This window comes from Dermacentor albipictus, chromosome 4, assembly GCF_038994185.2.
Source record: "Dermacentor albipictus isolate Rhodes 1998 colony chromosome 4, USDA_Dalb.pri_finalv2, whole genome shotgun sequence".
NCBI lineage: Eukaryota > Metazoa > Arthropoda > Arachnida > Ixodida > Ixodidae > Dermacentor > Dermacentor albipictus.
Genome location: NC_091824.1, coordinates 167,989,472 through 168,009,915, shown reverse-complemented (window position 1 = coordinate 168,009,915; position 20,444 = coordinate 167,989,472). Strand labels below are relative to the sequence as shown.

The window sequence follows — 20,444 nt, the reverse complement described above, 5'->3', positions numbered from 1 at the left end:
AGGTTATGACACAAGGCAGAATCATTCCTCACATGTTTAGCCCAGAAAGCAGCTCGCGCGCTTTTTCACTACCTGAAGGCAACATACTTGAGTGCCCGACTATAGACATCCTACACCTTAGTGCATGTGAAAGTGCGGTAGACTCACATTTTCTCTCTTTCTTTCACTCCCCATTCCCCTCCCCATGTGTAGGGTAGCAAACTGGACTCAGTCTGGTTAACCTCCCTGCCTTTCTTCTTCCCTTCTCTCTCTCTCTTTTCTGACATGCAAGTGATGAATATGTCCTGCAACCACCCACAGCCACAGAAGAAAACAGCAAAACAAAATATGTGGAACTTCCTTTGTCAACATAAAGCAACTCATAGCTGGTGAGATCGAGTGATCATGAGTGTCAAAAGCCTCTGCATAATGGCGCAAGTGCATGCAACCTCTCCAGTCATATGGATTCACTACCAACGTGTTTTAGCCCTGCTACATTAAATGTGTTATGTTACTATGCCAATTCCTGCAAGATAATCAAGTCTTTCTTTCATCAGAACCCACACAATTCATGCCATCAGAAGGAAGGACACATTAACATATACCATAAGTCACGCTAGCTTGCATATCTTTAATGCAGCAACAGAAGAAAACATGTGTAATTGAAACTTAGTACAAAGATGCGCTTGTGTGCCTGGACTTACTATGAAAGCTTCAGCTATGAAAGATCTTTGTTCCACCAACTCAAGACATACAAACAACTGCATACATATAAATATTTTATTTACCAGAAAAAGGAACATCAAGGAAAAAAAGGAAAGCTCAAATATCTTGGTGCGCAACATCTTATTGAGGCTTAAGGCGCATCCATAAAATTACACCCCACATTTCATTCATGTGAAACAGCTGTGGTAGTAAAAGTTGAAGCATGAAGCTGCAGTAAAATGACAACTAAAAAAGGTAAAAGAAAAACAAACAAACAGCTGACTCTGTCAGACTAACACTCCTGTTGCAGGTTGTGATGCTGGCTTCTCACCCCCACCACTGCTCCCTGCGGGAGGCTGGGACTTGGAGGCTGCATTGGAAGAGACCCTAATTTGGATGTTGTGCTTTTCACGGTACTCATTCACCTCTTGGCCTTTCTGTACAATCTTCTCATTTAACAGCTCCACTGATTTCGAAATCTGAAAAACAAGAGAAGAGCTTTCAGGTGCATTCTCTATTCTACCTCACCAAAGAATACAGAAAGAACTAACCTAGTACAAGGGTGCACAAACTAATAGGGCTGCCGTATTGTCAGGTATTGCCGCATTATAATACCAAGTCTTTTTTCTTTTTTAGATTATACTGTCTGTAAAGATCACCTGTGACAGCACAATTCAAGCCGCTAAACTGGATTAATCAAAGAGGCAGACATTGCTTTTATGAGAAACTGAAATCATACTTAACTAATTAACACAATTTCACTAGTTATGTTTTAAGTTATGCAAAAATTGCAATTTAATAAGTGTAGCCTGTGATATTTCAAAGGCATATCTACCCTGAAGGAATCTTTAGGATGATACCAGTTTCGACACATTTATTACCAAAGTGTGCATAAAATATCAGTACATGGCATTAGTTATTTTTGTACTTCAATGCATGAAACAGTGCTTTTGTTGACACAATAACTGGAATGACAGTGCATTGTTACCACAAGTTTGGCTGCTCATATTCCAAAACCGGTGCCATCTTCAATAATCATTCCGTTGATTTTCCCCCAAACATACCAGCTGCAATTCATAAATTGCTATAAGTGTCATAAATTAGTTAAAACATACCTACTGTACTTTTGTTAGTCAATCATTCATTTATATTTAATGTGCACATAATGCCCACCTCAATGATCAATCCAGTTTAAGGACAAAATTTTGATGCCTGCCACAGAATTTTTTTTAAATGATGCATATAAAGAAAAAAAAAACCTGGTATAGCATGTATCAATGTACACATTACATAGAGTTGTTTTATTCCCAGATAGAAGACAACATTCTTGGGTTACTCAAGAGCTAAAGACTGTTGAATGTGGCTTGAACATGGTGTAGTGCATTATTTATAGCACTTGTGCCACACATGTGGGCACGAAAAATGACACTGATTGAATAATGCCTTAAAGGGCCCCTCCCCAAGGGCCCCCCCAAAATGCGCGCTAACGGCTGTGTCTGTCAGGTAATAGTACATGCCTGCATGCCGCAGAAAGTGTTTAAATTCCAAACCAAAGGCCGTTTGCCCTTCTTCTCACGGGTGCCGCACTCCCAGCCGGAGAGTCAACGTATATTGCACAAGTGCGCCTACGTACACGGCAGCGCTGTGACATCGCTCATAGTGGCATATGACTGAGAATTATTCAAGGCAAGAGCAGTTACTTGTTTGATCTGTTGCTTCAATAGACCAACTAAAGTTTAGAACAGTAAAACTTACAAACCAAATGTCTGCATGTCTTTGTTTTACTTTGTAGCGTAGCAAAAGAGATGTACTTCAGTTTCGTCTGCTTATTCCTATGTCTTGCAGTCACACACGCGATCATGCTCTGTGATCCACTTGTGTCTGCCTCAGTATTTGTGCAGCACTGAATTATACCACTAGTCAGGCGTGCTCGTGTACAGCGCACAATATTGTGCGTTGCGCAAAACAAGACAAATGCAACAACACCGCACAGCAAAAAAGCGAGAAAAAAAACAAGAATGTGGGGCAAGTGACGTATGTGTCATGCAATCCTCCTGCTTCAGTATGGCAGAATGCAGGGTAGGAATTTCACTTGCAGAGGCTAGACAGGGGCAAGGTGAGAGAGCGATATGTTGGCGGTGACGCCCGCCTCCTGAAATCATGGGTTCGCGGTACTAAAATATTTCTATCTCAGATATTAATCAACCAATCTGACAAATTCCAGCAGTAGAATTACCGCAACAATTCTTGCAGTGGAGTTATCTGCCCTAGAGGGCACGTAACAACTTAAAGTGTATGACCAAAATGTGCTATGTGACATGGTGAGGGGCCCTTTAAAGAGAAAATGAACTGGTTTTCGAATTGGCATATTTGTGGCATTTTGGGAAGCTGTTATTCAACTCCTGAAAATATTTTCTCGATTGTGTGTGATGGCCCACAGCAACTGCCAATCAGATTTCTGCTGTAGCTCCACCTCTCTCATGCAGCAAAGGAGGTCAGGGTAAAAAGAAAACCACTAGAAGAGGTGTCAAAATTGGGGTCACGTGAGCATTTTGCCTAGCTAGCCAGCTTGGGAACAGTAAGGGAGCTGTTTACTGGCATTCTGTACCAATATTTTGCAAAAAATGTATGCAATAAGCATGTGCATTTTTGGGTAATCGACACTGCTGCTGGCATAGCAAGGTTGTGATGATCGTGTTTTATGCACTGTTCCCCTGTGAGATTATCGGTGGTTGCAACAGCGTGGTTTTCAATGACAATATAGTGGTTAATGCGCTGATTTAATGAAGAAAACAAAAGAAGCTGAAACCTTAAAGGGACAGTGGTTTGTTCCTCAATAGCTGTTACCACCAAATATTGAGTGTATCAAATTAGCACAAGTGAAATCTAAGCTGGTGATAAATGGAGCCTGGGATAATGGCTGGAACAAACCTACATTAGCATTGCAGTTTTGATTCACATTCAATCGCGGTAATGCAATATTTGCTGGAGCGAGCACAACATTGCTGTTTAGCATTACACAATAGCCATCTGGTACTGCTTGCAAGCTTCTGCCACTGTCAGTTTAAAATCCATAGTGTTGACTAGTAATTGTGCAAATAAAGTAACACATCTCTGTAACGACGTTGAATGGAGAGCAAAAATTACTTCAATATATCCATTATTACATGTATTGCAATATGAATCTCTATTACGATTTAAAAGGCACTTTCACTTACTTTGTTGATTCCCATTTTGTTATAACAAGGTTTGACTGTAATGTGCCAGATATTTGGCCCAGCAAAAGCCTGCGATAGCATAGCGAAACTTACTGGCTCTGGTAACCCTACTACGACATGCCATGTTCTGGACCTAGAGTCAACAACAAGTCTTGGAAAGAACACAGCAGTGCATCACTATTGCTGGCAAGCCAGAGTGAAGTGTAGCTTGCTCGGTCTAGTCTGCTTTGGTCTGAAATGCAGTGGATGGCGCTTCAAAAACAACTGCTAATAGCCAGAAAATGCAGTTTTATTGCTAACAGATGCCTGCTATTCCCCTTATGCTAAAAATAGGCTGACATTTGGGGCATATTTGTCTCTGAAGCACAGGTGTGAGCGAGCCATTTGGTGGTGCACTGACGACACAGCACTCACTGCCCTCATTCAGCTTACAGAGAATAGGCAGCGGTAATACAGTAGAACCTTGTTAAACCGTACCCGCTTAAACAGTAGTTTCATTTTAAAAGGAGTAAAGTCAAATCCTCGACTCAGCAACAACTGAAAATAATGTGTTTTGTATCCACATAAACCGTACCAGCTTATTGCGTATGTATCAGTTAACATGTAGTGTTTCCACTTTTTGTCGTGCAAACACGGCAGTGCGTCATTTCCATCGGGCAGTGACAGTGACAAGAACTTTATTAAGAGTGTCCTGAGGAACTCGATTGGGGGGACCGAAGGCTCCCCGATCAAGTTGGTGGCTCCGCCCACGACGGGACAGGGAGGTGGTGACTCTCCGCGACGTCGCGGGCCCTCAGGACGGCCTGTAGTTGGTTTGTTAAATCCGAACTCTTCAGCAAGGCGTCCTACTTGGACTTGTTATGAAAGTCGGAGCCCGCGTTGTACAGGCACAGCCAAAGCATGTGGTCGAAGGAGCAGCACGCGTGACCGCATTTGGAGCACGATTGTGGGAAGTTCGGGTCTATCCAACTCAGCGCTCTAGGGGTGAGGTAGGATCTCGTCTGTAAAAGTCTGAAAGTAACAGCCTGAGCCCTGTTCAGTTTCGGGCTGGGGGGAGGGAATTTTCTCCTGCTTTGTCTGTAATGTGATGTAATTTCATGAAAGGTCGTAAGATTATCTTTGAAAGAGCAATCCTGCGGGAGAGCCGGACCGTTATCTCGGGCGCGGTTCGTGAATTCACGCGCCAGGCAGTTGGCCCACTCGTTAGGGTTGCAACCCGCTTGGTTAGTTAGTTCATGTGCGCCGGGGGAACCACGCTAATGTATGACCTCCAATGTGTTTTCGCGTAGTAATACGAAAGGATCTGTTGACGATGTCGGCTGCGTATTTACAAACTAGAGCGGACGAGAAAGCCCTAACCGCCGTGCGCAAGTTGGAGAAAATGGTCGCCGGGCCATTTGCGGCTTGAAGAGCCAAGGCTATCGCGGTTTCCTCCGCCTCATTCGCGTGTTTAGCGTAAATTGATGCGGCGCTGATAAGTGTTCCGCGCGCGTCAACGACCGTGATTGCAAACCTGTCTCCGCTGCCATATTTGGCGGCGTCGACAAAGAATGCCTCTGCCCCGTAAGGATCGATTCGTCGAAGGATCGATTCGTCGAAGGACAGCCCAGCAGAACAACAAGCCTCAGAGATCGAAATGGCCTCCAAGCGCCCTGTGTGTTTGCACGTGAAATCACATCAACATCAACATCATTTTGGCGCCGTGCAACCAAGGACTCGCGTCATGCAAAAGCTCGGATAAAAAAAGGTGCCGGACGCTCAGCATGGAAGAAAAATTAGACATCATTCGTGCTATAGAAAGCGACAATAAGAAGTCGGCACTGACACGCAACAGGGATCTGCTATTGACTACGGTGTGTGGCATTTGGAATGCAATGGTTCGGCAGCACCGCTGTGACCGCGAAGAGATGTCGGCTACGAGGTTCGACTTTCTGCCATCGCTGCCTCTGCCGTTGCCGAAGTGTCCACTAGCAACAGTGATGAGGATGACACAGAAAGCGACAGCATGGGTGATTCAAGACCGACAGTGGCAGAAGCTGCCCGTTATGTCAGCCTCACAAATGCAATCGTTGCGATGAGAACAGCACCCCGCAATGAAAACGGCGCCCCGCGACTTCTGCAGTGCTACCGTGCGTGTGCACGGAAAATACGTAGCACCAACGAGGAATCTGCTATATGAGTGTTTGCCGAGAAGACGGGGCTGGCTGAAAAGCTGTTTCACAGCTTCAGTAAGTTTGAGGCCACTGTCGTCGCTGCTAGGCCGCCGCAGCAGCAAACAAAAATAACACTTTTGTCGCATAACGTGAATAAATACTGCATGCTTTTTTCCCCTTTCATCACACTCTCTATGAGTTCCGTTTTTGACAGGTAAGTGGGCGATCTCATGCTATTTCGGTTAAGCAGTACTACCATTTAGTTTGTACTTTTTCCGAGCTCCGGCCAACTACGGTTTGAGGTTTCACTGTACCTTGTCATAAAAGGCAAAGTTTGGACACCACATTGTTCTAGCATGCATATCAGACAAGAAAAACAAGCCTCTGGTGTTTGCCATGAAGGTGCTAGGGTAGATGAGTGTACTAAGAGAGCTGGCCACAGTAGTTCATTGGTGCATCGGGTTGTGCACCAGTTGATGCACTGTCAATAATAGCATCCAGACCCATTGGCTCCCCAAAACAGAAATGTTGCTCTTTAGCAGAGAAAGAGCCATTTCTCGGCTGCCGGCCCCACGCAAACGGCTAAGCGCCATGCCATTATAAAGTGTACATGCTACAAACGCAGTCTGCTCACAATCTGCTTGTCTTCGTTGTGCAGGTTCTTTGCCTACTGCATCATCTCATAACAAGTTGCCCGGAACCACTTGTGGATGCTGCCGGTACCTCTGACCTAGAATAACTAGTGATCTTTCCAGGAACATGCATATAGACAACAATTGCTGTTCTGCCTTCCGCAGGTTGCGTTTTTTAAATTCGCGTTCTCACTGTATTTACTCGCATAATGATTGCACTTTTTTGTCAGAAAAATTGACGCAAATTCAGGGGTGCGATCATTACGCAGGTTAAATTTTCCGCCAATAAATTTTTTTTTTTTTTGCCGTCCCGCGTTTGCTGTGGGATGCGGGACACCAAAACAAAAATGGTGGCCGGCGGAGCAAACCGAATGCGCCAAACGCGATGTTTTTTTTCTTCTCGTGAGTACATTACGTGCACTGAAACAGTTTCTTCCATATCAGTGATGAATAATATTGTTAATATCGGCAAGTTTGTGGCAATAATGCAGCCATGTCCACTTTGAGGGGACAGAGAAAGATGGGCGCGCTTAGCTGCCAGTGACATAGAAACGCATAGCCGGTGTGCTGCGGAAACTGCGGTATCTGTCTTCGCTACTGTCTAATACAGCATGTCTCCGCTAAGGGTGGACGAATATCTTAGCTGTGTTACAAGCATCCGCGTATGAATAGGGTACACTTTTAACGTATCAGTGTTAACGTGACTACTATCATTGCCGCTCGCGATTTGTTGCATGCCCACGAGTGCAGATGAAAAGAATTGAAAGGCACCTTTTTTTGTTTTTATTGACCACAACCATTTTAAAGCCTACCATAATAAAGGCAAGTTTGGTTGTACCTCTTTTTGTCATGGAAGTGCGGAAAGTGATGAAAGTAATGAAATGAGGCATCTACTTAAGAATGTTTGGTGCATGCAGACCGCTTGGCTTGTCTTCAAGAGTCGTTCGTGTAGCATTCGACAGATAGTAAGTGTGATCATTATTAGCTAGACTTGGCACACAACATATCGCTGCGGCAAGTTCGGCGTGCGATCATTACATGGGAAATACAAATAATCGAATTTTGACGACAAGACACAGGGGTGCGATCATTATGCGAGTAAATACGGTCAATTATTTCACGCATATAGGACTCAAACTTGAATATTCTTGCGTCGTCAGGGATCCTTTAAGGTAGAAGCTATCCATAGAAAGGCTGTAAGGTTTATGCATTCTAAATTCAAACTTAGACTCACCAAGTGAGCCCATGACAGCCAACAATACTGAAAAACACAAAATATGAAGAACATTCTTTATTCATTTCTAAATTGCAAGTATGCCCTTGATCACAGAAATTATTTAACTTCTCTGTCCACGAGACATACATCACCGAACCCATTCTCTAACTCTGTAATTTGCTAAAACTAACATGTTATAGTCTCCATTTTTTACACGTACAATATCTGACTGGAACCGCCTTACTGAGCCTTTCGAAATGTATGTTGATTAGAGCTTTATTTATTTTCTCATGTACATGCATTAGTGTTATATTTTCATTTTTGTTGTTTCTTAGGATTTTGTTGCAATTGTGTTATGATTGTATTTTGAAATGTGCTATAATTATGTTTACAATATTCACAATTATGCTTTATATTTATTTGCATTTTAATATGCATGCCCGTCCTGCTTGGACCACACTGAGGTATGCAGTATGCATTAAATAATTAATAAAATGTCACAGTTTCACACGAAAGCCGAAGTAATCATTGCGATAACAAGTTAGTAGACAGCTAAACAAAGTAAGGATACTAGTTTTATCGGCAGTATAAACTTGGAAACATTCACTTGCTAACTGAATTAAAAAACATGGTGTCAGAGTGAACACGCAAACATCAACACATCACACTCAATGAGTGCGGGCACTCGCTGTCATAACACTGGTGTGAGCAAGCGTAGCAGCAGCAGTGAGTGAAGTGACACTCGTGTGGTCTATCGCTTCAATGCAGGAGTGGCAAGAACACAACGTGCACAAAGGTAAGAGCCATCTGCAGATCCCTTTCAAGGTATGCCGTGTGTGTCCACACATGGCCTTGCAAAGTACACACTTGTTGGCGGAGTCGAAGCTGCTCCCCATCCCATCCGCACTGCCAACCCACTTTCCTCCACATATGGCATGCGAGATTGAACTGTGATCGTCAGTTTCCCTTGCGCCTCGTCGCGAAATGCACAGCTGGTGCCAGATCACAACGCCACCCCCACTCCCTCCCTCTCATCTTTCCACGGTCTTTCGCGCTACGGAGCACAGTGCATTTGCTCTCTGCTTTTTATGCGTTACATATTGCAATCACTCAGTTCAGCCCTAGGGCGCGGCCGGGCAGCCACCATTGAGGGTATGAGCCATTGTTCATTGCTGCGCGTCTCATATGTGGGTCTATTCTCTTTTAAGTTTGCTATGTTTGTTATTAAGTTGCTTCTATTTTTATGCGTTGCATATTGCAACCACTCAGTACAGCCCTTGGGCGCGGCCGGGCAGCCACCATTGACCTTTAGTGCAACCACGTGACGTGACGTCACGACAGCCGGAGGAAAAGCTGGGCCCCAACTCGCGCAATATGCAACGCATTCTTGGCTTAACCAAGCTAAGCCTGGCCATTTTTTTTTCGTTCACAGGCAACAGGTTGAGACGTGATCATCGGCTTCCCCCGTGTGCTTTCACTCCCACATACAGCATAGGATGTGCGGCAACAGTGTTATTGCCCTTGGACTTTATACAGAACATCACGGCGACGGCAAAAATTTGCTTGGAGTAGCCATACAATTGCTATTGCAATAATAATAATACTAATAATAATGATAATAATCGAACGTAGGTCTGCATACTCACTCACGAGTACACTGACTCCACACTGATTTCACAGGTGTGAGATATAGTGATAGTGAGTGACGAAGGGTGGCAGTGGACATAAGTATGAATGAGTATAAATGCTGGTGAAGGTGAGTGGAAGTGAGCAAATATGTGAGTGAGTGCCAGTATCGTAGAGACTCAAGTCAGAGACTCAGGTCAGCCCTGTGTGTTTTGTCGTACCAAAGTGAGGCCACAAATGTTTACTTTAAGATTTAGCTGGAATTTCTGTGCATTTGCACACCAGTTCACTGCACGTCGGGTCCTGCAGTGGGGCTCCTCAATTGTGCATGTTTTCAACTGCAGTTGTAAATAATTTCTATATTGAAAACTGAAACAAACTTGACTCCAGGGTTCAGTGAATCGCGTTCCTTTCAAAACGAGCAGGTCTAAGTTGTACCATTGTGTCAGGAGGCATGAGAAAGCTGCATTTGTAGTTTTTGGCCATTGCAGTTCTTCAGAGTCACGGCATGTCGACTGAGTAGCACAAGTTGCTATTATGAGGCAGTTCTCACTGCTCAATAATTACTTAAACCTTGCCATGGCTTGTCAATGAAACGGATCATTGCCATCACTTACCGTCACTCCAAGTAAAGCACGTATTGGGTATACAGTCGCCGACTGATTTTCCGGACTAAAAAAATTCGGACATATTCGATTATTCGTACTGCTTTGCGGCACCGCCATTCTCCCCATAGACCATAATGTATAACAACTGCCGAAAGTTCGGACACCTTGCCACCTCTTGTCCGATTTTTGGGATGCTCCTTGAGCCAACTCGATCAAGAGCACCATGCACCGACTCTGACCGGTGCATGGTTCGACTTGCTGAATGCCATTTTTGTTTTGAATGGAGCCTCCTTGCCGCCACACGAAGTGGCGCTACTGCAAATCCCCACTTATCATCATCGTTTCTGCCTGGTTTGATAGAGTGGCTCTACAGCAGTTTCGGTTTCAGCTTAGTAAGCCATGTCAAGACAATCCAGCAGCTGATTTGTTTGTTTCGCGCATGACGCTGCGACTAGGCCACGTTTTTCATTTGTGCGACGGGTGTCGGCATGGTGGTGTTTGCTTTGTGTGCTGTGTGAAGGTTCCGGTGATCCAACGGGGCATACGAAAACATCGCGCCAAGTGTCTAATGGCACTGACAGTGCCCGCGCAGACTGCGCTGGGGAATGCCGGCAAGCGGGTGCCGGGAGGCCTAAGATTTGTCGCCTTCTGATGTGCTCCCTACTGACGCGGAAAATGTGCCGAGGCCTGCGCAGTGGTTGCATTGCGATTCCGGACACCGTCTCATTTGACAGTTTCACAGGTGCTGACACTGCTGTACTGACATGCGCAGAACTCGACGATGGCAAGATCATTCGTCGGGTTTCTGCTGCACCGCCGGACGATGATGTGCTACGCTGCCGTCGCATGCGGAGCGTGAACAAGCAGTGACTGTGCTTTCAGCCGTACGACCCTCTCCGATATTCAGGCTTATCTGATTGCGCATAAACGAAACAGCGTGCAACGGCGCATTCGCGATTTCTTCAAGCCTACTGCCGAGCCAGAATAAGTGCTTGGAAATAAAAGGATTAAATTTTTTTTTTTCTTAATCTGCTTTTTCGGACATTTCCGCAGTCCCCGTGAGCTCCAAATAAACGGTCGGCGACTGTAGACTATTTTAACTGCAAAATGTGCCGTATTCTCAATTTTGCAGGATACAGTGCAAAGCGTTGCTACGATCGGCCTGTAGGAGTACTGCTCTGCAAACCCATCTCAGCCCGCTGCAGTTGTTTCGATCGACTCGCAGGGGTGGCGTCAGATAACCGGCGACGCTGGCAATGTTAACCGACCATGCCCTTCCTTCAGAGAACTGGAGACCACAGCAGAGTTAATTAACCATGCGCCTCCTCGTACAGCCCAGTGGCGTCGGCCAGGCGAGCTGTTCGGTGGACCGAGTATTGTTGGTTGATCCGTTGTCGCCTTCATGGTCTATTTGCAGCAAGAGAGCTTCTCAGAAAAGGGTGTTTTGCGGTGTGGTTTCCCTCGGGCCCTAGGATTTGTCAGTCTGCTGGCACTCGTGGCGGCTACCGGAGAAGTCAGCTCTGAAATTAAGAGGCGTAAGCTGGGATCAAGCGTCACAACCTGGCTACGAGGACCCGCTCAACTCGGTGGGTTCTGGGAATCCAAAGTGCGTATGTGAGTGTGTGAGCCCTCCCCCTCAAAGGCGGGTCGACTATACCCCGACAGTAGACGGTCCGATTGGACGAAGGTTGGACAGCAGTTTTCATTCCCCTAAGGATCTGGGGAGGACAGAGGCTTTTTAAGCAGCAGTTTGTCCCCTGCTAGGACTGTGCTCGACAAGAGAGGTGCTTGGAGCTTTGTATTTTGTGCTTCGTGGTGGGAGCTTCGTGGTCCTTTTTGAAGTCATGCTTGGCTGTTGAAATGTATCTTCTGTTTTAATGTAAATATGTAAATAAATCCTGCACTCCTAGTTATCGATGAGAGCAAGTTCCTCCCTACAACCACGTCCCAAGCGTGGCTGAGTTGGACAACGGCATGGGCCAGCTACCACATAGTTCATGCCCGACTACAAACCTTACAACTGGATGCCAGCGGTGAGACCGTGCTACAACTCTAATAGCGTCCAATGCCATATTCAAACCAGGCACCTCTGTGATACCTTTAATGATACCACAATCAGTCTTCGCTAATCAGAGCTGATTTCCCTCTTTGCAGCATCCCTGCAGTCGCTGCTCCTCGGTTTTGCTTTGCTAACTTAAGGTTACTTGTGGTCAGTTATGGCAATTCTTGGGCTTCGTCAAATTTCTGCATTCGGGGTAAATAACTGTAATAACTTGCTGCAAGCTCACTTACGTTTTTAAAAGTGCTTCAGTATATCTTCAAGTTCCTTTATGACATTTTCAGAACTACTACCACATGTGCACCCCAAGAAAGTGCATCAAAAGCAAAACCACTGATGAAAATAATTATGTCTAAAACGTGAGCATGCATCTTGAAACGCTCATGATTGTACTTGGGCTGCAAGTTTGCATAATATGCATAAAGTGTTTCATAAACAAGCAAGCCGTGTTTTCCCTTTCAAAGTCAGTATGCAGTCATGTAGCTGGTTCACTTTTCATTGTTCTTTCTGGTTTTACAAAATAGCTCTTTTTCAAGGGGCTAGATATGTCCTAAGTAGGCTAGGCACGAAATAGTTCGTTTTAATACCTGAATCTTTTGCGGAGTTCTCGCACAGTGTCCACATTCTGAACCTCACTGAAGAATAGAAAATTGTCAAGCCACTAAACAAATTTTCAATGGACAGAATTAATTGGCACCTGAAAGGGTAATGTTATTTGCCACTATGATGATGATGACAGTTGTCCTCTTTAACAGGCAACCTTCAGTGCTAATTTTCAAGTAAGCAAATGCTTGCAGCTTAAAGGTGTTATCAATACTTTGATGTACGAGTGTAAATAAAAAAGTGAGCAGAATTTAGTATTCTCAGGGGAATGAAGGAAGACTTGGTGTGTCTGATGTGATACTACTTGTACAGTTGGAGTGACGTGGAAGTAGGAGTATCCGTCACTGCCCCACTCAGTTAAATGTTGTGGCGCGAAAAGGTCCCATTTTTGGCACACCAATCCACAATTTCACAATCAGGGAACAGCATGCCTTGGCACACTTTCTGTGGTAGAAATGAGTCAAACCAGCAGATATCTGCCATCATGTATTAGCACTTCCCCATCCTTCATACAGCCCTGATCTGGTGCCATCAGATTACAACATCTTAGGCCTCCTGATGGAGGCTCTGCATGTTCATCGATTGAGGTCAGATGATGAGGTTTAGCTTGCAGTGGAAATGCGGCTTCGCGAGCAACCCAACAATTCCTTAGCAGATGTGATACAGCAGTTGATTGTGCAATAACAAAAGTGCAAGGGGCTTAAGTTAAAAAGTGATATCCGTAATTCTCGTTCCTTTGAGGTAATAAAGGTGATATGTGAAAATTGCCTTTACTGTTTGATTTACCTAAGTAATAATGTGTGACCAACAGCTAGAGACGTCAGCTTGGGTTTGCTGCTGTGCTTCACCACTAGCCAATACAAAATCTGAAGCCGATGAGAACTGTTTGTATTAAGCTTGACACAGCTAGTACAGTCTAACACAGCATCTACTAAGAGAAATTTGCCGAGCACTGATGTTGACAGCAGCGCTAATAAGCTCCTGTGTTAAGCATGCTGATGAACAGCAAACTCCAGTAGTAACAGCAGTAATATTTAAGAGGAAGCTTTAGCTCGGGTGCTCCTATCTAAATACTTGTAAAAGGAGAATTCGTTTTTCTCGGCAACCACTGCGCCAAATTTGACGAGGTTTGTTGCATTTAAAATAAAAACTTAAAATCTAGTGACTGTTGGTCTCGAATTTTCGAGTTACGTCGTCAATTTTTTATTAAAAATTGGCAAAAATAGAAAATTTTCAAAAAACAAAACTATCAAGTTTACAACTGTTTAACTCAACAACGAAAAATGATAATATAATTCTGTGAATTGTATCTAATAGTACATCTAAAGTGGACAAAATTGAAATGTTACACATCAATATAAAAAAATTAGCAAAATGGAAATACAACTTTTGCAGAACCCTTGTAACCAACGTAACAAATTCCCGTAAGATGTAAAATTACATGCTGAATTTGTCCGCTTTGAATGATCTAATGAATGCCGTTTACAGAACCGCGATATCAGTTCTCTATGCAAAGCTATGAATTTGTAAACTTCATGCTTCTATTTTTTTCAAACGGTCAAATATTTGAAAATCTTTTTAAGAAAATTCGAGCCCTAAATCGAAATTCTGCTTCCAACAGTTAGAACTTAAATTTCTCTCTCAAATGCAACAAATTTCAGTAAAATCGGTGCAGGGGTTATTTCAGAAAAAGGTCCTTGCGTTTTACATTTATTTGAATAGGCCGCGTTGGAGTTGGGCCCGAGCTAAAGCTTCCTCTTAATGTACAGTCGCGGACAGAATAAAATGGACCACGGGATCTCAGAAAACGTTAAATTCCCGAGCAGCCTGTAGCAGTAACCAGTAAAACTGCCCACGACAACGTTGTTAGCACATTCTAGTCAAAGTCCAAAATGCAAATACCAGATTGCGTTGTGAGGTTGCAGAGATATTCAGCTTTTTCTTAGATTTCATGGTCCATAATATTCTGTCCGCGACTGTACACTGCACTGTGCAAGCTACGTCATAGAGAGTATTCATTTCTTGGTTGAATTATAGTTGTGGGAAACACGTTCAATAATTAATTATTTTAAATTTCAGGCATTGACCACTTATTGTCACTTTCTGTGTCCATGTGGCATGGTTATTACACATGGAGTGAAGGAGAGTTACTTGGCATACATCCAACATGTAGCCAAATAACAAAAAAAAGTGTTCACACTTACAGTGGGCAATCCCACAGCTGAAGACAACTGCAAGAAACTCAATGTTGAGAAGGTAAACTGAAGTGAAAGGCGTCACCAGTTAGGCATTTTACAGCAAATATGTTAGTGCAACCACAAGTGCTTGAAAACATCCATTCTCATAGTGCTTTGAAGAAACTATCATAGTTAAACATGTTTGGCCCACACCCCCACATTGCAGAGACAAAATTTAGAAGACAATCACTTGTGAAACTCATTAAGTGCTTGAAACCATTATACAACAGCTCTTTGCTATGTGTCCAAGTGTAATATTGAACTCTATGGTACGCAGAGTTAAATTTGGTGAATATGAAGAAGGGGGGGGGGGGGAGGGCATATTAAGCATAATGTGTAATGAATGTAACATTTCTACAAGATTTATAGTAGGTTTCCCAACACATTAAGCAATGCACTTTGTTATCGTTAGGTGCGGATAAGTGCTATGGTATGGGTGATGTGTAGTGCAGACAAAGTTCAGTGTATGGGTTGTTTACAGCTTCGCAATAAATTGCTTAAGCAACCACTCCAGAAAGTGTAAATGTATTTTAAGAATGCCACAGAATTTAGCTAGCTGTACTGAAAGGGCTATAACAGGAACAGACATAAAAGGTTGCAAAAATGGGAAGGGGGATTATGGTTGATATGCATGTAAATTTATAAAGGTGTAGACTGTAACAGGTGTGACAATTCAGGTTCGTACACATGCCATCTTAGTTGAACTTAACAGTAATTTTTGTTTCCCAGTGCAACATTTGCAAGACAAAAGTCCCAGCACACATGGGAACCATAGGCGGAACTTTGTGTAGGCATGAAAATCAGTATGTTTCTTCAGGTCACCGACGAAAACTCACATTTTCCTTGTTTCGCTCCACAGCAGGAAGAATATCCTTGACCGTCCTTTCAACAAGCACACCTCCAACCATTCGGTAACAGCGTCGGTCGCCATCAACTTTCTGAAGTGCTTCAGCAACCAAGCTGTAAAACAAGTCAATGTTATTCAACTTCAATTTTGTTGCTATTTTACAACTTATAATTAAGGCCTACGAAAGGCTAGTGGACATAACTCGCCACTAAGGCAATGAATTCATTGATGCCAACACACCTACCGCATCCTTGTGCAGCATTTGCTCCAATATGGTCAGTTGCAAGCTAACCACTCAGAAGCTCCTCCTACAAAAGCGTGCTGCAGCAACTGTGTGAAGAGGAATCCCAACTGACTAGCATAATCACAAAAGGAAGGCTCCACCATGACTCAGCAGTAAGTAATAACTCTAAGATGTTACAGTAAACACAGAGCGAAGATGAGCTGTAAACACACTTTCTGAGTATTACTAAGACAAGTAACACTGTGGTGCTGCAGTACTCATGGCAATGCCAGAAAGTGGGGGCTTCACAGTGGCATGTTTTTCGAAGAGCGAAGATGCCTGAAACATACAACTGGTGACCAGCACTTCATCTGTCACAATGGTTTGTCCTATACCTTAATAACAGGGTTTAATGTCTCACAGCAACTCATAGGTTATTAGCAATGCCATAGCGAAGAACACTGCATTAATTCAGACTCGCTTCTCGGAACATTAATTCAAATGTAATGTGCAAGTATTTTTACATATCAACCCCATACCAAAGTTGCTGCCACAACTGAGATTTAAAGCCACGATCTTATGTTCACCAGCTTAACGCAACAGCTACTGAACAACTCTGTAGACTTATCTGTGAACAATAGGGAAAAGCTGTATCTCTAATATTATGTAAGACCATATTAAATTAAAAAAGAAAAACACTCATGCTAGGGCGTACAGTCAAAATTTAATTTTACCAGTGCAAGCGCGGGCTGCTAAATTTGGATGAAAAGGGTAAATGTCTACGCTGACATTGTCAGTTTCAATCAAGATTCTATTTTCTTCATGTACTTGTTACACTATACATAAGTAAACATTAGCATAAGATGCATTATCGGAGAGACCGGGCTCCTAATGAGGACTCCCAGAAAAACTTTTAACAGCACAGTAGTCCAGGCAAACTGGAATGCTTCCACTTCAGGCAGTGCACGAAACACAAGAGCAACAGAAATAGTGCTGATCACAGCTGTTTCTGTCAGTTCATATTTTGTATGCTGCTCAAAATGCAAGAAAGCTTACATTTTTTTTTTTTTTTCGGCTGTGGCAATCTTTTAGGCCAAGCTACTTACAAGAAAAGCAGAACTTTCTGTATCCTGGCATTTGCATGAAGGATGAGTACGTTTAAATAACACTCGCCGAGATGGTGGTACCAAATTTCTCTTTCAGCGGTATTCTTGGGAAGTCCACTGCTGAATGTAAACACGTGCAGAAGCAGATGGACATAGAAACACCAATGGGCTTAACGTATGGACGAAGTAGGGGAACTTATTGAACAAGTGGTTTGAGACGGCAAACGAATCTAAGAACAAGGAAGCATCATTACAGTGTAGGCAACATATTGTCCCCATACAGCTTGCACTTTGACACTGAAGACACTGGTAGTGGGAGCAAGTGAAAGAATGGCTCAGCCTTAAGCATGTTCTTGCAACTCCTCTTGATCTTGTGCCTAAGTGAACCACGATACTAAATATGTCAGTGCACACTGTAAGAGTAAGACAGCTCGTACACATGATCAGAATCCAATATGCTTCTGAAATGTAGGCGTGTGCCGACAGCTGCAAGCAGCAGCAGGAACCTGTAGACTGGCAAGAGTGGTGCGCGTGCAAATCCGAACGTGTAACAATTTTTTTTTTTTGTCTTCTAAAGTGTAAATCCCATGCAAGTGATCTTGCGCAACACCGACAAGTGACACAATGCAAATGGCCATCATGTTCGCTCATCGCCTAGAAGTCGTACTCTACGCGAGCGATGTCTTCCCGGCGTTGCCGATACGAGGGTAGCAAATACATGCTGAAACTGGCGTGACACATGCTTTATTAAATCAACTTGATATGTTTCACTGTAACGTACAACGTAAAATATTACTGGAGGTCTTGCAGTAGGTTCTTATCCTTGGACATATAAAAATTTAGTTTTGCTCGTTCCGTGTAACAATCGGTAGTACTTGACTGATGTATATCCAGTTCTGGTTTCACGCTATTGGCTAGTTGCTCACAGCAATTCCAGACAATGAATTCCAGATTTCCAGAATCAAGCGATTGAGTGACAAGAATGAGCAATCTGCTTGTGCAACAGTTAATTTCGTTGCTCAAAGCCATTGCATGTTGCTGTTGCGCGCAAAATCACTCTCACGGGTTTTGGGTTTAACTTGTGTATGTATGTTTGTATTCACTTGCCACGGTGCTCACTCACCACCCATGCCAGTCTACGTATGCCTGCTGCGGGTTGCAGCCATTAATGCGAGCTTACGTTTCTAAAGCACACTGGATTCTGAGCATCTTCACTAACTGTCCTACTGTTAGTGTATACTGGTATATTTAATGTAACAACGTACACTATAGATTTCCACTAAAGTGCACCTGCAAGTTAAAATTGTAGCAGATCATTGGCCTATCACTAGAGTTCTGGTAATGCATGTGGAATTACTTTCAGAATAAGGATAATTTATTTACACCTTTTATTTGTTTCGGACAACTTTAGGAAAACCACAACTCATAAAAGTGCCCTCGGTACATCTTGCATTGAATCAGAGAAGCATTTTCTATTCCATTTGAACTCCAACTGACCACACATTTTGCAAGCCCTTTTACTGATTTAACAGCAAAAACTCGCGTGACACGCTGTTGCTGCTTTTTTGCTGATAATGAGTTCAGTAATTCTATCAGCAATCAAATGCAGAATGAACTAACGGCTTGAGTTTTGCGTTTGGAAGCACGAGGTAACTGTCTTGCAGCACCAAAAGCCCCAGTACGGATTCAGTTTTGAATCCTATCATGGGGACGCTTTGCAATACTGACAGTGCGTTGCATTTTCAGTACGAATAGTAGATGCGTGCTTCTGCGGATCCAATTAGGTAAACGCCTAGCTGGAATGCAGGCTGTCATCGTGCCTTTCCAAATGAACGCTTATGAACTTGCCACACTGCCCCTGTGGCTTGCTTTTCGATAAGGAAACGATCAAGACATGTGTCACTTTGTTTTTATTTATTGCTTCATAATAGGAGTGCGTTGTAACGAGTTTTGATGTTCTGGAATACATTCGACATTCAGCCAACAAAGAAATCGCAATTAGGCACGATTTAAGAAAGAAATCGGTAGCAGGTTGAATTATTCAAAAGAAAACTGTTCTATTAATGCTATAAATAATATGAATCATTATATTCCACTTTTCAGAGCGTGACGTACGAATAAAAATAGTGGCCACGTGATTTCAAGAACGGTTCAACCGATCGTGCCCACCCCGTCGCACCTCACACCCACGCGCATCAAGTTTTCCTCGCAGAAACCGTACGTCCTTACAAGGGTTAAGCCAGAGTATAGCAAACACAGGTTACCAAGCATTGTTCGACTTGTGAAAGTTCAGAGTTGGCCAGAGACCGCTACAGTGCCGGCACGTCAATCAAATCTAAAGGCAAACATAAGAAAAATGTGCGCAATGCGGCATGAGGACAATCACTTACTTGTGCTCGTTAAGTTCCATTTCCAGTTCGATAAGTTTTGCTGTTAGGGCACGTTGCTCTTGCCTCAGTTGGTTAAAGCCGTCTACAACGCCCTGTTCTTGGGCTTGACGTTTAATTTCGTCTTTCTTCAACGATAACTTCTTTTCGCCCTCGGCCGCCATGATCGTAATGCTGACAGTCGGAGTGCGGTGTAAGCCACCTATGGTGTAAGCCGTAGTGGCCGTAGCAGCCGCAGTTTGTAAGCAATAATACGTTATAATTTAGCGTGCTTTACTACAGCATGACATTGCTGACACAGTCACGAAGCTGATGCCTTAGACAGCTGAAACACGGCTGCCTCCATGGGTGCCTCAAACTTGAGCCTCTCAGAGGCATAGTGCTATAGATCTCGGAGGCTAGAAAATTATTTGAAAGACTACGGTGAGAGGGCACAACAAGCACAAGCGTGGTCAAGACGCGTGCTGCGGACGAAGAGACGATTGAACATTAGGTTCTGCCATAGAGTTTCCTACAAAACATTGGTATTGATTAACATTGATAGTGTGTGTGAATGCTGCTACCTTTGGTAGCATATACAGTAATAGCTAGCGTTTGGCTTCTCCCCCAGCGTTCCATCTAGCGGCGGTGACCAAGTGGCCACAACCAAGAATGAATGGTGGGCCGTAGTGCGCGCACATTACGGCCAAACATTGATATTCATTAACAATGATAGTGTGTGTAAATGCTGCTACCTTTGGTAGCATATACAGTGACTCTAGCTAGCGTTTGGCTTCTCCCCCAGCGTTCCATCTAGCGGCGGTGACCAAGTGGCCACAACCAAGAATGAGTGGTGGGCCGTAGTG

General features: G+C 43.6%; 1 protein-coding gene across 2 annotated transcripts; it reads right to left on the bottom strand.

Annotated features, from left to right (window-relative positions):
* Window positions 1–745: 745 nt before the first annotated feature.
* Window positions 746–19,910, bottom strand: Pfdn2 (prefoldin 2). Of its 2 annotated transcripts, XM_065441999.2 has the most exons (4): window positions 19,603–19,910; window positions 15,873–15,996; window positions 7,922–7,948; window positions 746–1,163 (listed from the first exon to the last, which is right to left on the bottom strand). In XM_065441999.2, the coding sequence occupies exons 1-4, from the start codon at window positions 19,761–19,763 to the stop codon at window positions 972–974; spliced, it is 504 nt and encodes a 167-aa protein (XP_065298071.1). In that variant the 5' UTR covers window positions 19,764–19,910; the 3' UTR covers window positions 746–971. The 2 variants fall into 2 exon arrangements, with proteins under 2 accessions (XP_065298071.1, XP_065298072.1); XM_065442000.1 differs by lacking the exon at window positions 7,922–7,948 and having other exon boundaries at window positions 19,603–19,847.
* Window positions 19,911–20,444: the final 534 nt, after the last annotated feature.

Excerpts from the sequence above, each read along its gene's own strand:
- Pfdn2 (XM_065441999.2), bottom strand. The coding sequence starts at position 19,763 with ATGGCGGCCGAGGGCGAAAAGAAGTTATCGTTGAAGAAAGACGAAATT. Across the intron at positions 15,997-19,602 it reads ATGGAACTTAACGAGCACAA|CTTGGTTGCTGAAGCACTTC; the intron begins GTAAGTGATTGT and ends CTTGTTTTACAG. Across the intron at positions 7,949-15,872 it reads TGGAGCGAAACAAGGAAAAT|TATTGTTGGCTGTCATGGGC; the intron begins GTGAGTTTTCGT and ends TGTGTTTTTCAG.